General features: G+C 36.4%; 1 protein-coding gene across 5 annotated transcripts in view; it reads left to right on the top strand.

Annotated features, from left to right (window-relative positions):
- The window catches only part of LOC143239156 (protein spitz-like), a 122,639-nt gene that overhangs the window by 81,653 nt on the left and 22,571 nt on the right, over positions 1 to 18,415 (top strand). For 3 of the 5 annotated variants that reach the window (XM_076480012.1, XM_076480009.1, XM_076480008.1), the window contains one exon: positions 6,066 to 6,167. The exons of the other annotated variants lie outside the window; for them this stretch is intronic. In XM_076480012.1, coding sequence (XP_076336127.1) covers positions 6,066 to 6,167 — 102 coding nt within the window. The remainder of the gene's footprint in view (positions 1 to 6,065; positions 6,168 to 18,415) is intronic. 5 annotated transcript variants of the gene reach the window in all.

Here is an 18,415-nt window from a genome sequence, read left to right as displayed (position 1 = left end):
CAACAAAAGATAAACTGAAGGTTCTGACATTTGATTATTCATGTTGAATAGTTGTGTGCCATTTACTTTCTTTCTGGTGGTATTAAACACTAATATCCTTGTTAATAAATTTTTCCAGTGTTATATGTTGAGTATTCTTCAACGTTTGAACTGAAAAATTGGAGTGTTTTTTATTTCAGTCTAAAGAATCATATACTGAACAAGAAATAGAACTGTTTTATTCGTTAACTAACTTCCATAACCTTCACAAGGGTGAACAAAATGATAAATTGGTAAACTTTAATAACCTTCACAAGGGTGAACAAAATGATAAATTGGTCTTATCTTAGCTTCGTGACCACCTTAAAGATATAGGATCTGATAGGACGTGCTTCTTTTCTTTCTTTTTTGAGGGGGGGCTATTTCTCATAATCTGACTTTTGGTTTACTACATAATATCTATTAAAGAAGAAACCAGTTAAATTCTCTACTAGTTGAACGTCCATACTCTGGTTCTAGTCGAGGCTGTTTGATCATGTTTAGTTCGGTTTTTTGTTACACAGATGAGATAACATTAGGAATGCCAGCTCCGTTACTCGGGTTATCCAAATATTTTAATTCTTAGCTCACTATGAAAGTGGAAATCAAAGTATTGAGGTAACGAACACGTGAATTAAAATACATTTTAGAGATAAGCAGTATTAAAATGTACTTTTCACTTCTCGAACAAAATCCAATCAGTCGTAGAGGTAACTTGAATAAAACAGTTCAACGTCCAAATATTTATCAGGTTTAATTGAGTAAAGAGGTCAAACAATAAAACATCGGAAGCGTTCGAAGAGTATTTAAAATTCATTTCCTCGAGTAATAACGTGCGTTTCTTCATAAGTCACGTTCATCAAATGATCATGAGAAAAAAGTCCAGTGAACCTGTAAAGATTCAACCAAGAGATGTTGCTCGGTATCCCAGTGAACATATTTTGTTTTATATGATTAATCATGATGACGTTATGTGATATTAGCACCTAGTAACCAACGGGCAGGATAGTTTAAAAACACGTTACAGTGATAACTATCGTGTTACGTTCAGTTTCACGCGTTTAAGAGTTGTTAATAAAGGTTGTAGTAAATACATTTAATTTTTTTAGAGTTAGATGTGTGGAAGAACTTTAGTTTTGGGTTAGATTATAAAACGAAATCTCATCAAGCCAACTTCATATCAATCTACGAAATATAATTACCTCGTTTTATTAAAGTAACTTGTTTATAGAATGGAAACAACCAGCCATTTCAAAGTGACTGAGTAGATATGCAAAAACTAACTTGTCTACTAGCCTTATTTCTGTAGAAACTGTCCTTCACAGGTTTTGTTGTGTGACTCTTACAAGGACAGTTTTCAGTTTTAATTATTTGTAAGAAATGTAACTTGACAGTGTATGTTATGGAATGTGTCAACAGGGAGCGCTGGAAATAACAGAGGATGAATGAATTCCATGGGTATTGTTGACTTTTCACACACCGTAGCAATAGTATTGTTAACAAAGAAAACGCGTAGATCTGAGGTTATCACCCGGAATCTAGTGGTTGATTTCCGCAGTATACATGTATGGAGAACACGAACATCGTTTCCGGCATGTGTCAACACACACACTGGTGATGCTAACCCGTGTCAGCTCGTGTGCACTTGTATTTCTGGTCTAAATATCAAGCTGGAAGTGTGTGGTGACTTAATATACACGTATTATAAATGTTTCGTGTGGTTATGAAGTGTGTTAGGTGCACTTTCTCTCTGTAAAGTAAAATGTAGAAATATATTCATTGATGTCTCATATGTATCCATCTCTTAGTTAGACCCATGGATTGACTATGGTAAAACCTGAATTATTAATCGTACAAATTCCTTTGATTTCAACTTGACAATTTATGATGATCCAGTGTCAACCTTGCACGTATGATTAAATGCCTGCTATCTGGATCATTCATCTCAATAAAATACGCCACCTGTACGTTATTCCATTTAGAAGTAACAACTGTTTACATTCTCCCATCTAGCTAACTTTAACCTGGAATTATTGTTTATACCAGTAGTTTCTTGCAGCATGTTCACCCTCATTCTAGTTATCTGGTGGGATTATGTGACATGATCTTTATAAAACTGTTCATCTCTGCTTGGTTATTGAGAAGACTACCACACCAGATGACAGTAATTATCTAGTGGGTTTGTGTGGCTCTACGGGGTTTAGAAATGATCGTATCATTGCTTATAGCGACAAAAATGTCCAAACCTGGTTCTTTGCTCCCACTAGCTTCACGTACCGCAGGATATTTGCTGATAATACTGATATTCTAAACCGCCAGGTCGTGTTGCTGTTGGTGTGACAGTTAGTTGGGCAGTACAGTGTGCACGCGTTTGGTACGACCACAGTGCTGCTCTTGGTGTAACAGTTGGTTGGACAGTACAGTATGCACGCGTTTGGTACGACCACAGTGCTGCTCTTGGTGTAACAGTTGGTTGGACAGTACAGTATGCACACGTTTGGTATAACCACAGTCTCTTTGCGGGTTATCGTTATTAGTAATATTTTCAAAACAAATTTATTTATTTCACCTATGTTTTCTTGAACCTTCGTTAGTGTAACGTATGTATGACGTGTAATCATTTTTTACATCAGCACGTAAGACTAGACTAGCTATGTTAGTTAACCTGACAAGTGTTGATTCTAACAGACATTTACTGTTCACCTTAAGAGGCAGTAAAGTCATTCTAACGGATCAGAAAACCGTTTGTCCTCAAATTGAGAATTATAAGCTCTATTCTAGAAGGTTTGGACACGAGCTTTGAGAGAAACCACACTGCAATGTGTTGTTAGGTCACTCGTTAAAAAACACGTTTTGCGATGATATTGGAGAAGCTGTACTCACTGTCGACAATAGATTGTTTACATTATCTCCATTTAGGGATAGGCTTAATATCATTATTAAGGATGACTGAAAGCATATTTAACACTTACTGTGGCAGTTTTAGAACACCTGTAGACTTTCTTCTGTAAAACTGTCTGAATACGATAGAATTATCTTCTTTCTAGAAAAAGTCTTTTGTAAATATTGTGTTCTTCTCTGTACTGGTTGAGGTGAAATATTCTGAAGTAGAAGGAGGAGAAATGTTTTATTTATAACTTGGTTGTCTCGTAAACATGACCACATGTTAACCGCTTTACGTCGTCCTGCAGAGTCGGAGAGTTCCGCGACGAAGTAAAGTGCGCACTTCAGAATATATTTAAAGACGTGACAATTTTATGAGCTGATAGAACAAGCTGCGGTTGTTGCCTCTCTTCCAAGTTGTTTTTAGGCAGTTGTCAACCATGCGTGACCTCCTGAGAAACTTTTCCAAAAAGAGATGGGCTATTGACTTGTAGTGTAGGGGTTTCGTGATCTTTCAACTCTTCAGAACTTCTACCTCGAATGTTTGGATAACGTAAGCGTAAAACATACTACGTAGATTTTGTAACAAATACACATCAACAGAACGTTTTATTTAGCGTGAATGCAAGGTTAGGCATCCACCAGGTGTCAGCACAAGAGTAAGGCTTATTCAATTCAGATCGTTTTCTTGACTAGCAAGCCTACTGGATTCATTGAGTCGTGTATTCTAGTGAAAGTTAACTGAAGTCCAAGTTATTGCTGCCATTACGGCTACAGTATTAGTTGTATGACAGATAGTTAAGATATTACCCAACTTACCATTTCAGCTTTGACAGTTGTTCATAAAATACACATTACTGTGTTGCATTCCAGCTAGTCGAATGAGCATTGGTGCTTTGCGAAAGGACTTTTCGGCAGATATTATTTTCTTTTTTTTTCACTTACGGGTTCTTAGGGTTTGTTTATATTGAGCACCCTCAGTTAAACGAAATGCAACTTGCACGTTAAGTATTGCAGAGGAAATGGCGTATCTGCAACTTTATCATTCAGTTATAAAAGTTAGAATCTTGTGTTTTCGAACATTAGTAGGCCAGCATGGGAATAAAGAGAAATTCGGATTTGGTTCTAACGTGAAGTTTTCAATAGGGTGGAAGATAGTTGTCCCTAATTCATACCAAAGTTAACTTTCACATAATTCCACATTTTAACAAGATCTGTCTGTTAGGTCTATACTGTTGTACCGCTGGATTATCGACCGAGTTAACCCTAAATGTGGGCTAGTTTATACCAGTGATTTCTAGTCCTGGAAAGACCCAGTGCATCTAGAATGCAGTATTGCGTCATTCATCAGTTCACGCCAGATGACAGAACTTACCCCCCAATTCCCTAGTTAACCAGGCCGCAGTTTGTTATATTTTGGGCATGGTAGTTTATAAAATAACTTACACGGTCTATTTAACAAATGAATCGATACTTGCTGTAAAATTATCACTGCTACAAGTGTATCTGCAGAACTGGCTGCACTTTTTCACATCTCCGGTGTTTTTCATTAGATGTCATGACTTTTTGTCAGTATGCACCAACAAACCGCGCCAAATAAGAAAGTGGTGCTGGATAGTAATCAATATTAATTTTTCTATTATTCAGAACAGACCTATACTTTACGGAGTCAACCAGATTCTTTAAAATATATGGTCGTGGTTTTTCGTTCTAAAGTAGTGTTAATTAGCATCCTTTATAGTAACGCTATAGAATTGGATTAACAGTTTATTGTTATCACCTGCATTCAATCTGTACAGCGAATTGGTTAAGCTAATATCACGTGACGCTGAACGCTCTTTAATTAGGATAATTTCGTAAAATTTAGTAAATTTGCATTACAAGGATGGCAATAAATAATGACTGTCCACCCGTATGATTCTTTTGAAAATTGAGTTAGAAACTACTAATCTAGTCTGGTTGGCCTAACCGATACTAATCCTTTCATCTTATAGTTGTAGTGCTTTAAATTGGACGTCTTTAATCCGAATGACAGACCTAAAAACGGTCTACTTTTAGGTGAAACTGTAACAAGAATTTCAAAAGGGTATCATGTCTCCTTTTGTGCAGAACTTTGGGGGGGAACGAGTGGTTTTTTGTTGTTGAATAATATTGTACATGTGGCTTATATTTACACCGAATTGTAGGATTTAGAGCTCCAAGTGTGCCAAATTTGAAAAAATCGATAAGTTTAATGTCTTTCTGCCAAATAAAATTACCGTAGTTTTTTGTGCGAAAAATAAAAAAATTGGGGATTTTAAACCACGGGTTTAATGAATTAGTTAAAAATTTGATATATGAAGTAAAGCTCCAGTAGACCATATCCACTGAAAGTGTACGTTTGTTTAACAGATTCTGAGCCATAGAAGGGGGAAAACCATTGAATTATTACTTGTTAATAACACACTGCAAGTTATTTGTTTGGCCGCAAGATCCACTACCGTGTGTTCTAATAAAAATTTAATACTTACTTTCACATAAAATATATTTTTAGTTCGTAAACCAACGTTAGGAGGCGCTATAATGAATGTGCTTTGTATTGTTAATTGAATAAAAATATAACACTTCTTTGAAGTAACAAATATTCTGCATTTTCAGAGAGTAAAATCTTAATTTATCAGGTTACATTTTCATGCGAGTTGTCTAACCGTTTGGAGTTGCTAATATTAAGTACATAAGTAACTATGTTAGTAATAGTACGTATATTTTTGTTTAATTTAAGTAAATTACGTAAGAAATAACGATAAATAATTCTTGTCTATAGGATTTTACGTAATTTTTAAAGGGTGTACTTCTAAATGGCACAGCAGTATGTCTGCGGACTTGCACTGCTAGAAACCGGGTTTTGATGCCCGTGGTGGCCAGAGTACAGATAGCCCACTGTGTATTTTTGTGCTTAAGTCCTACAAATTAAGGGGTTTATTGTAAACATTTTTATAATGCAGATTTTGCAGAAATTAGTTTATTTCGCAATTTTACAGCATAATTCATCCTTTCATATAAATTGTAAGTCGTGTCAATTTAAAACTCAAGTTTCAATTAGAAATAAATTACAAATTGAGTGATATAGTAAAATAATTCGGAAGAAATTTTATAATTTTACCCCCTTATTTTGTTTTTTACAGGTTCGAATTCTCCCCAGAAAGCAGCATTCCGCCCTTCTAGCACAATGTATCCCCCACTTCTGTTGCTTTTATTGTTTATTTCGGCGGTGTTCAGGATAGCAGGTAAGATACTGTTGTTCCTGAGTTATTGCCCGTATATTTGTTACAGTTTATCCTCTGTAGATAATTTCAGCGGTGTTTTTAGTTTCAAATTTTATTAATTTATCACATTGTATCCTCTGTAGTTAATTTCGGCTGTATTGTTATACACCAGTCTTTGTTTATTAATCTATTGTTGATAATGCGACTATATTCACTTTATTTTCAACACAAGTAATTTGGTAGAAAACTAATATCAAGCCACGTCAATGTCTTATTTAAAAAAAAAAAAATCCAAAGGTCCAAAACATTTTGTTAAATATTTTGTCTGTCTTCAATTACTAACACCATGCCACCTAATTTTTCAAGTGTTTACTGAAATGAAACATGGTTGTAATGTGCGGTTCATTTTATGGAGAACATTTTTTAAGAAGTCATTTCTGAATCCAGTCAAAGTGCTATTCATTTCTGCTAAGCTTTGAAGTACATTATTGGGATTTCTTACGTACGTCTATAACACGTATTGGCTGTAGATCCCTACAAGATACGAATAACGCATTAACAAAATGCAGGTCTGTTGTATTCAAGACCAGAAGGCGTTAGATGGAGAAGTACTTGTAGGTTTTAATGTAACAAAATATTTTGATTTCAAAGAATCGCTTATTTATGTTAATATACATAAGAAAATAAAACTGTGTAACAACTACTGGCATTCCATAACAGAGAAACAGAACTGAATTAAGTATGTATCAGATCTTCACTGTAGGATTGTATATAAACGCTTGAACTGTTTGTTAGGGTTAAGTGGGCTTGTTTTCAGCCAGATGACTGACCGCGTCTACAACTCTGGAGATGTTAAATTTTGATCTGTTTTACTGTTTAAACAGTAATCAGTACAAACTTGAATTTGCTACCTTCCTACCCCAGTTCCGTCCTTTGTTGTATTTCTTAAACGTCAGCACCTTTTCTACTGTGCTGTGGTCTTCATGTTTCCCGCTACTTCTCTGGCCTTGTGGAAAATTGGGTCACGTAACATGACCTCTGAAATTGGTGAAAGTTTGTATTCATGTGTAGTCTGTTTCTAAGTGCGTGAGCATCTGTCTTAACTGAAAGCTTATTGAACTTGTCGCATACACTGGCTTAACTGAAAGCTTATTGCAAATCGGAGGACTTGTATGTGGAACTTCTCACAGACACGACAAAAAGAGTTAGCTAAAGAAATACAGTAGTAGATCTGTCACGGGAGAAGTGGTCAAGCTAAAGAAACACAGTAGTAGATCTGTCACGGGAGAAGTGGTCAAGAGAGGAGAGTTTGCACGTGTAAGCACAAAAAACCATTCAGACCGATGATATCGACTACCAGGATTAGTGTGGTTACCATGATTAGGCCATGTTTCAAATTAACGTACACTTATTTTCATATTGCCATAATAATTGAGGCCAAAATTACTTTTAACATGTGTGGTTATTTGACCTCCGTTTTTAATTTCAAAAAGTGACCGACTTGTTAGGTTTACTGCCTTAATCATGTTCGTAGTTTATTAACCTGATTGCTCAGTTCCAACACCCGTAGGTTAAAAATGGTACCTACTGAACTTTTGACGAAACGTCATACCATCAGAGCTAACCCTCGTTTGTTGGGGGGAACTTGTTTTATAGCTTAAGTGTCTTGTTAAAAAAGCACAACTGTAGGCACGAGTTTAAAGCACTGACCACTAAATGATGCTGCCCTTAATTACAGATGAAGTACAACAATGAAACAATAGTGGACACCAGTGGACACGTTTCCGGCCAGTAGAATATACCAGAGTGTTTTCGTTTTCATTAACACTCCTACGAAAAGACGTTTCTAGTCCTGATTTCTCCAAGCCCGTTCCCCTGACTGTGGTTTCGCTAGATAGTAGATAGGGACAGTGGGAATCTCGTTAATCCATTCATTAATGGATTTAAATGGCAATTTCATTTAAATACAAAATTATTAGCCTAATATTAATAACCTTTCAAGTTGCTCTGGGGCCTATTAGGCCCCACTTTTCGTAGGAGTGTTAAACTGAACTATACAGTATCGGTTACTGTCAAGTGGTGTGTAGAATGTCGTCAAACGAATTTGTTATATATTGAGTACTGAAATATATATATTTAAATAATCAGGGACAAAATCTTCTGTGAAAATAATCCCCCTTTGTATTTGGGGGATAAAAATGCAAAGAATAGTTTTATTGTGTTAGGTCTAGCCAACTACCATTACTTTACTGTACCAGGTCTAGCCAACTACCATTACTTTACTGTACCAGGTCTAGCCAACCGTACCGTTGCTTTATTGTGCTGGGTCTAGCCAACCGTACCGTTGCTTTATTGTGCTGGGTCTAGCCAACCGTACCGTTGCTTTAATGTGCTGGGTCTAGCCAACCGTACCGTTGCTTTAATGTGCTGGGTCTAGCCAACCGTACCGTTGCTTTAATGTGCTGGGTCTAGCCAACCGTACCGTTGCTTTAATGTGCTGGGTCTAGCCAACCGTACCGTTGCTTTAATGTGCTGGGTCTAGCCAACCGTACCGTTGCTTTATTGTGCTGGGTCTAGCCAACCGTACCGTTGATTTCGAGGCTACAAAGATATTCATCGTGCGTGTTCTCTGTAGAATGTAATAAGTCACTCTAAGCCTCTCTCCCGCATCAAATGCTAAATATTCTCTGGAAGTGTGTTATGATAATACTGGTGACAAACATTTAAAAGCATTCCTTTGATAGGTCTGGTAGGTATGTGTAATTACGCTCGTCCAGCTGCAACCGATACTGTTGCTGATATAACCCTCGCTTCACGCCTCCCTTCTTTCTGTAGGCTCCTGTTATGATACCAAAGAGTTGTTCCCCATCCAAGTTTGCTGCGCGTGGCCGCCACGTGCGGTACCGAGAAAGGCGATAGGCTCAGCAGATGGGCAGCTGTTGTCTGCTGATCTAATGTGTGTAACTGGTAAGTACTGATACTTGACTAGTCGTGTTGAGGGGCAGCGAAGCCTCACGAGGCGACAGATAAATGCTCGTCGTGCCCCTGCAAAGTCAGTGCAACTCATCAAGGTCAGCTGCTAAAACAAGACACGGTAGTCATAATTAATACGTTTAAAAAAAAACAAGTCGAACTAACAAAGTAACAGTCGTGCAGATCTGAATATGGAATGTGTATGAATGTACACGAACTGGTTTCAACATCCTGGACAGATTACTAATAATTAAATATGTTGTATTATTCCTCTGACCGATTTATGTTTAAAGCATGGAAGTTTAAAAATCAGAATTAGGTACTCCGCCCTGTTCGTTGCCACTATGTGGCGCTCCAAGCAATAGTCTCCGCCTACTGGATTTTGATTGTTTTGTGTAACCACTCTGATTGGCACACTTACCAGAAACGCTTGTCCTTGCTTTCATTTCTCTACTTTTAAAGTTGATAGAATCAAAGTTTATCATCTTGCTAATAACGTATTGGTAGTCGCAGTCTTGTATAATTACGATATTAACAAACTTTTGATTTTTTTGTTACTCACTATAAATAGAAATGTTTGATTTGTATCCTTCTCAATATAAAACAGTGTTTCCAGAGTTTTTTAAGAAACGAACAAGTTATCTCTTCAATGCAGACTTTTATGTTAAAACACTGACTTTCGGATAATTTTGTTTTGTGTTTTAATGCCTATCATAAACCAAATCTTCAGTATATCAGTTAGAACTGACCTGATCGCTACCCAAGTTTTGATTTATTGTCATGGTGGTACGAGTGTTAAGAGAAAATTGTTCTGTTTGTTAACATGGGGCTGCCTACGGTTTGATATGCTACCATGGTAGTAGGTGGCGCTTCTATAACGTTTTAATATTTCCAAGGTTCAGTGTCATTTTTCTAAAATAAAACTTACATTTTCTGGAATGAAAACGAGTTTCGTGACTTGAATGATCGGAGAGGAAACAAAATTAAATGGACGATGAATTAAATTGTGATGAAACATTTCACTGTTCGAGTACTGAGTTCAGGTGGTGATCAAGTCCCGTTTATTTATCATAATATACATATAATGTGGATATACTTGACATCTGGACGGGAAGAGACATCATGGTTAGTTTATTTGACAGTAAATCTGAAGGTTCATGTTTCGTGTTCCAACACTTTGGAGTCTAAGAGATGGATGCTGCTGATTTGTTGGATTCCCTTTAATTCCATGGTGTGCACATGTGAGGCATTCCTTGAGGGAGTTCGGAGAGTCGGTATGGGGCATGACTGAATTATACGTGAATGATTAAATTTAGAAACGAACTGATTTTTTAATAAAAAGTGCATAAATGTAATTACTATTACATATAAATATAGTACTAGTTAATGTATAGATAACTTTTGTCTCCCTTTAAAATTAGCAACGTATATTAGACTTAAAATACTATATTAGTATATTAGACGTATATTAGAACGTATATACGAAAAACTTAACGACGAATAAAATAGTAGAAACAATAATTCTGTACATAATTATAGAAGTCGACGAAGAGAAACTGTTGACCGAAATAAGGCTTGATATTGTGAGTTGAAGTTAGAACAAAACTGATGAAGTTATCAATATTGTGATCGGTAGGAATGGATAAGCAGTGTTAACATGATTCTGAACACTAGTTTATTCATATAGAATAGTATAAATGGAGTTTCTTTGTTAAATGATAAAATCCAATTCGAAGGGGGTTAAAAGGTTTCTTGAAGCCTTGAAAACATTTACGATACTCTTACAATCCGGGGAATCGTTTATCAGTTCCTCACTTGAATTTTCAGTGTACTTTGGTTTTGATAAGTTATTAAAATGTTCTTCGTTTTACCGGTAGGTGTCTGTGAGTTGATAACACCTATTAAATGTGACATCCGAAACGAAATACTGTTGTAAAGGAGAAAAAAAAAAAAGAGATAAATACGAGTAAAGCGCCCCCATACTTCCAACGACGCCATTGTGGTTAGATGTTGATGTTCAGCAGGAAGCCTTAGTGACGTCATATTGCGTCATATTCTAGTACTTTGTATGAACTAGTGTTCTCCTATGACGGTTTGACTTCCTCCAAAGACTGGGTGTAGTTATTGTATTTGTTAGTTTGTATGACGTACGTTGTGTCAGTATTATACGTCATTATTAATGTAGACCAGTTCGTAACGAGTTATTTTAAAATCAGGTTGCGATATTCCTTTTATTTAAATTTCCATTGTAAAAAGCCCGTCCCTCTTCAGGAATTAGTTTAATACTCTTGCTATCAAATATTCCAAAAGGTTGAAGTAATCACGCATTTAAATCATTCACAATGTTGTCATGGTAGCTTATTCTTGAGTGGGCGGGTTCTTTTGAATTATTTTATATTTAACAATAAAAAAAATGCAGAGTCCAATACTCTTAAAGCATTTTAGTTGTATTTTTTTTCATTCCGAGTTCCACACCTGCGTGGTTTCATGAACTAATGACCGATTTGATAACATTAAACAGAGTTCTTCCATTGTTGCATCTTTACTTCCTTTTCGAAACAACTGTTTTCATGGAAATGAAATAAAATAATTAGATAATTAGTAACAGATTTACAAATTAATCGACTATTCTCCTTGTCTCGCGAATTATCCTTTTTCATAAACATTTCATAATCTTGTTACTTGACTGATGTAAACACGTACTCTATTTAACCAAAACGAAACGTTTAATTAAAATTTACAGCATTCTGGATCTAACTGTATATTAAACATATGGCAGCCTAGGCCTAACCGTATATTGACACTCATCAAACTAGGCCTAACGGTATATTTAATAACTTAGTTTTTACCTGGAGCCGAATTACCAGAATTGTTATTTTCTTGTCTTCAGGTAAATGGGTTTATTCTTCGACATACTAGATAATCATTAAAATAATTCTTTTATTATCAATGTACGAAAGATTTAAGGCTTAGTTTTAAACGCTATGTGTAATGTATTCAAACTTGTTTTTATTATATTTTATATTCAATATATTTACTATAAAACAAATTGTTATGAGTACTTTTGTTCGAAGATAATGAAAGAAAGGTAATACAGTAAGTTATTTATTATTACTATCTTCTGAGACTTTGCAGAACATGGTCCTTCATTGGTTACTCTACAATGTACACTTAAATATCCAGATTAGTCTGGATAAACGTTTATTTTACTATGAAAAATGCAGAAACAAAATTTGTTACATTTTCCCTTATTTATTGTTGAAGAAGGATGTTAAATCCACCATGTGCTCTTTGCTAGTACTTTTAAAGTATATACATATTTATTTTGTTTTATATTGTTCCAAAGAATGATAGTGATGCTAACAGTGGGAAGTTAATGTTTGGAGAACCGAAAACGACAGTACCAGTGTAATGTTAATGTTTTTAAGAGTCCGATTAGTTAATTAACTTGTGTTGTTACATAATGGTGTGATACTGTTCGTGTCTGTAGTTGTTTTTATTAACTGTTTTCAGTTTGTTCGGTTATTAGTTGTACAGTACAGTTCTTGGAACTGTCAATACTCCTGTTAGTTGCATACCAGAAGATGGATGTATTCATTAAATTGTATTTAAACGGACAATTTGTCTTGGCCTAAATATAGACCTACAGATGTATTCCATTCACAGTTTTGGACAGAATGACCAATGGGTCCGTCTGCCCACACATCTGTGAGCAACATGTATGAAATAAATAGTTCTTGTGTTCTGGCTTCACGTTCCACAGTTATAAAGCGGGCTCGAAGGGCCTTCTCGTAACGACTTGCTATTAACTGGTAATTGCGATATGCCAGAATACTTGCCACTTACATGAGACCGCGTTTCCTGGCGCGTGGCACGTGGGGGTTGGCGTGATATCGAGATTTGAATTCATAGTACTTTAATGGTGCCCAATTGGAGAAACGCAACTCGAGAATTATATCAAGAATATTTATATTGTACAGTGTAGACACCCGCTCGAACGACCGTCGTTTATCAAAATGTATATTTCACTCTCTCTTTTATCAGTGAAAGTTTATTTCGGTTGTTTATACGTCATCATTTTGTGGGTATTGTTACGTTTAGATATCTAAATGAATTGCTATCATTATGTCTGCCCTCAGATTATAGTTCTTTTGCAGACGAAAAGTTGAATCAATGCTAACTGTTAAATTTGGCAAGAAACGGGGACTTTGAAAAATAAACTGACACTGAAGACAAGGACAAAGTGCATATTTCGAGTAGACAACCTCTCCACGTTGTCCTTTCCCGTTGTCCACTCGCCACGTTGCCCTTTTCCGTTGTTCAGACATAAATCTTTTCACTTGAAGACACAAGTGCTAAATTTAGACATGCTATTTATCTGCAAACTGTCGGAACCTTTGAGTTCAACTTTTTGTGAATGATCGCGAGGGTGAGATCTGGCTTTGTTGCTTTTATAATTTCTACACCAGACGTCGTGTTTAAATTTAGCTGTGTTAAATTACTTTTACGAGTCCAAGTTTAGCTATACAGTTTTGTAAAAGAATGATGAAAATACCACTTAAGTAGAGAAACATTTAGTGTCTTCACGTACTGTGTGATCAGCTGATGTTTAAATATGGCGTGTCAGGTTTACTGGGAAACCGACTTAGGGTGGGTCAAAAAATACTCCAGTCAAATGACACATGTTAAAAATATTGTTAAATATTTCACGTCCATCAACATTTCAATTCTTTCTAGTCATTTAGCGTGAAAGAAGTTAACGATAAAAAACAATCACATCGACATTTGTGGAAAAATATTTGTACGTCTTTTTTAAGTAGCGCCCTCTGATATTTAGAAAAGTTTGCTGTTTTTTGGAATCGGGTATCATCTGTTGGGTTTTCCGGATATGTTCAGACCTGTTTGTGTGCAATAGTACATTATTTGTAACTGTGTTATCGGAACTGTGAACAGACTACACATGAATGAGGACTAGATATTGACAATTGCTTATGATGACTTTTCCAGTACATCGTTGTTGGTTGTTATTCACTGACTTTATAACACACACACACACAGGCTCTGACCGCATCTCTTATTGTGAATACACTGAGAGTTTTCGTGAGCTTTGGTCGTGTTCCAATGGGTGCTTGTGGCGGATGAAACATTTATCAGTTTCCATGTGAACAATTACGTGTAACAGCTAGTGTAAACTATTGTTCACCTTTATATGCAAAAAACGGCTCGTTTGGGTTGAGAAAATATTTTACATAGAAGAGCGAACAACGTTTCGACCTTCTTCGGTCATCGTCAGGTTCACAAAGAAAGAGGTAACTGACCGGAAGCTGACCACATGTTTGAAAGGGGTTGTGTAACTGTGTGTCGAAATGTAGAGGGCGGTATTAGATGTTTGAATAATTTTATTTATTTTATTATATTAATATAGGTATAAAGGCGTTCCTTTATATTGGTTTATTTTGGGTTTAAGTTGTTGTATAAGTAAGGCTTCTTTAATTTTGCGCCCTCTACATTTCGACACACAGTTACACAACCCCTTTCAAACATGTGGTCAGCTTCCGGTCAGTTACCTCTTTCTTTGTGAACCTGACGATGACCGAAGAAGGTCGAAACGTTGTTCGCTCTTCTATGTAAAATATTTTCTCAACCCAAACGAGCCGTTTTTTTATATAAATTTCTCAACAAGTGGGTTTCTCGACATCACTGATTATTGTTCACCTTCTCAGTGCCACTTGCTACACTGGTACTTCCCGTGTCTTGTTTCATAATTATATTTTATTATCTTTTATTCTGTTCCCTGGAGAAAGAAATTGTGTGATTATTTTTGTGACTTGGTTAGTGAAGTCACGTGACTTTAGTTCTGTCACAGGTACGAGACGAGGAAAACCGATCGCTCGTCGGTGACAATACCCCCCTGCATCTGCCTAGCATCTGTTCAACGTCATGAAACTGGCTGGAGGGGAGGGTGTGGCAGTAGTCAGTCACCTGGACAACTTGTGTGTGTCAAAGTCCATCCACTTTCCTTTTGGATATCTTGTTGATGTCTATACCGTCACATTTCCATATCCTGAGGCTACCACTTTCTAAACTCGTAGTATGGAACTACAGTTATGTGAATTACCTATAACATCGTAGATTTAAGTTTCAAGATTCCATTTACATTTCAAGTTAAAATAACATGTTTCTGTCGAGTTTCTCGTGCAGTATTTACTTTTTGAGACTGCAGTAGGCACTACTGGGAGTCTGTAGATGCCTTCCTCACCACAAACATCAAATACAACTTTTCGTATACAGAGAGTCTCAGTCCAGTCTGGAATCGGATATATATGCTGATTTAATGATTTTATATCTCAACCTTGGATTAAATCATGCGATGCTTAATTAGGCTGTGTGGATATAAAAATGTCTAGAAAATGAAAAATGGAAAACTTTTCTTAAAGTGGGGAATAATTCATTTGGAGCAAGCTTATTACTAATTACCACGAATCAGATGTCGACGCCATTTGTTCACTACAACTGAAATCACGCTTGTGTAAGCTTATTACAATAATCACCACCAGATGTTAGCACAATTTGTTATAAATACAGCTAAAAATGAATTAAAAAAATTTTTTTTATTGATGATAATAGATAGAAAATTATTTACACAGTTGTATATTATAATTAAAACTGCTTTACATGTCTTAACTAATTCTATCAAAGTTTGCAGGAAGTAATGTTTTAACACTCCTACGAAAAGTGGGGCCTAATAAGCCCCAGAGCAACTTAAAAGGTTATTAATATTAGGCTAATAAATTTGTATTTACATGAAATTGCCATTTAATTTAATGAAATTAAATCAAATGTGGTGAAGACAAACTTAGTTGTCACATGAGGAAAATGAGACAAGGGGATGCTTCAGGTGAACTAAAAGCTTCCAAGGTCATCAGAGTCAACAGTGGAAGGTCCAAGGTTTACAAAAAGGGATCAAGCGATGATTGTTTTCTAGCCTTTCTGTAGCAGACCAAAACACCTTCTAACCCTCTTAAGGCTTAAATGGCGAGAGGTATTGGAGCCAATTTTCTCTAATCGTGCCATGCCCCCCTCTATTTCACAGAAAGCATGTGTCATTTCGTTCCACCAGTGTGCCTTTTCCCAACCTTGATTAGGACACAGAAATCACTGTCACAAAAACAAAGAAATTACTACGAACGATGCGCAAGATATGTTCGGCGCAAGAGTGTGAATGAATGAGGGGCGGGCGGGCACATGGTAGCAGCTGATTAGGTTGTAGAAATAACCAGGTGGCGACACCAGTAGCGCCTTGATAAGATGACGTAAATTTTTCGCAACTCGACAATTTATCAATGGTTTTATCAGAATCCTTTACGTCAGTGCAGGTTGGCGTAAGTTGGGGACTGTCTGCACTTGCATACAGGTAGATGTGTTTACTGAGCAAAAACATTAACACAGGGACCCGTTTAACTTTGAACCCTCACCTGTAAGTTGACCTGCCAAGGACGCATCATTAGGAACAGATGTGGTTTGTATCTCAGGTTTAGTAATTATAATATTCTAGTCGTGTCTTAACATCGATGGTATTTTGATGATAACTTATCAGTGATAATATCAGACATACTGGATGTTCTTGAGGTAAATCGGGTATTATTCATTGAGATAGTTAATTATTAATTAATTATAATCCTAAGATTATCATCCAATTAATTACTAAGGAACTATAACAGAAAACCGACGTAACTCCAAGTTCAGGTCATGGAAAATCTCAGGATTGTTTCTAAGTTGTAGGCCAATCACGTCGAAGATTTGTTGTCTGATTACATCATAGCTTGTGGAACGTTATATTGATACAGATTACATGTTCTACTTAAACTTACTATCAACGTTTTCTTAAGTGTATTATTTTAATATGATCTCTTCTGAGGGTTAGCTCTATCTACGAACGTTAAGACGAAGTGCATATAGTTACGAATGATTGAAGACGTGACGTCTTTGTTCTACAAAATACCTGTGCACAACTAAAGCCACTAGATACTATTCACAAAATTTAATTAATAAGCCCAGAATCTTGAAGATTGTAACCGAATCATCAAGGTGGAGTCGGCCAGGCTGTGTAAACGAGGCCTAAACACTGGGCAAAACTGCGCATCATTGTGATCTTAGTAAGGTGCCTTAGGGTGGTGGTACTTGTGTGGAGTTGCGATCATAGTACGGTACCTCGGGGGTGGTGGTACTTGTGTGGAGTTGCGATCATAGTATGGTACCTCGGGGGTGGTGGTACTTGTGTGGAGTTGCGATCATAGTATGGTACCTCGGGGGTGGTGGTACTTGTGTGGAGTTGCGATCATAGTATGGTATCTCGGGGTTGATAGTACTTGTGTGGAGTTATCCAACCTGAGTGTTTAAAGTTAAGGTGGGGTTTGTAACCCTTGAACTTTGTGATATATGAGCAACCTGTGGCGAGTCATAAATAGTATACGTTGTATGGTGAGTTTTATTAATATTTCGAGAAGCTCTACAACTACGAAGGACACACCCCTCCCACGTGAAACGATGACCTCTTGTCGGCTACATGTTGCGTGACTGAAGTAACCAACCTTCACGTATCCTTCCTGTTGCCATATTACAGGTAATATAAGTGATCGAAATTTTGACGGTTGCACGAACTTGTGAAAATATTTACTCTTCTCAGTGTTTGGAGAACTACGAGAGAAATCTGTTCTACATGTCTAATTCGTATTGATTACAGGACTGGGTCTTTTTGTACTCTATCTCATAAATGGAAATGAACACTGATGTCACGTACAGGAGTTATAAGTGGGTGTTTCTACATTCCATGATGGTGAATAGATTCGGGTTGCTAAAAGAATCTGAAACAGATGCATCAAAACCCAGTTTTCATCCGAAGACAAAAATAGTTCGTTCAGCTGCCATTACAAATTACACAGGCGTGTTTTGCTTGTGAATAAGGCGGATAATGTAACGTTTTATTCTGTAAAAATGCTCCACATCTTATGGACGAGAAAGAATCTTCATAAGACAGGTTATCTAGAGACGGAGTGATTCACTCTTAAACTTTGTTCCCTCGCATCTCGATGACGTCACAGTTTTTTGATAAACATAGATGAGGCTGTGTTAATGTAAGATATAAATGTATATTGAAAAGGATGACATTAACGCAGCTAGAAATATACTGACATCTTAGTGAGATAGATTTTAGAGAGCCAAGTAATTGTATATCGTTGTTAAAAAGTGTAGATAGACATAAAATCTTGTGTTATGTGACCAACCAAGTAAGTGTT

This window comes from Tachypleus tridentatus, chromosome 13, assembly GCF_004210375.1.
Source record: "Tachypleus tridentatus isolate NWPU-2018 chromosome 13, ASM421037v1, whole genome shotgun sequence".
NCBI lineage: Eukaryota > Metazoa > Arthropoda > Merostomata > Xiphosura > Limulidae > Tachypleus > Tachypleus tridentatus.
This window is presented reverse-complemented; position numbering and strand designations above follow the sequence as displayed.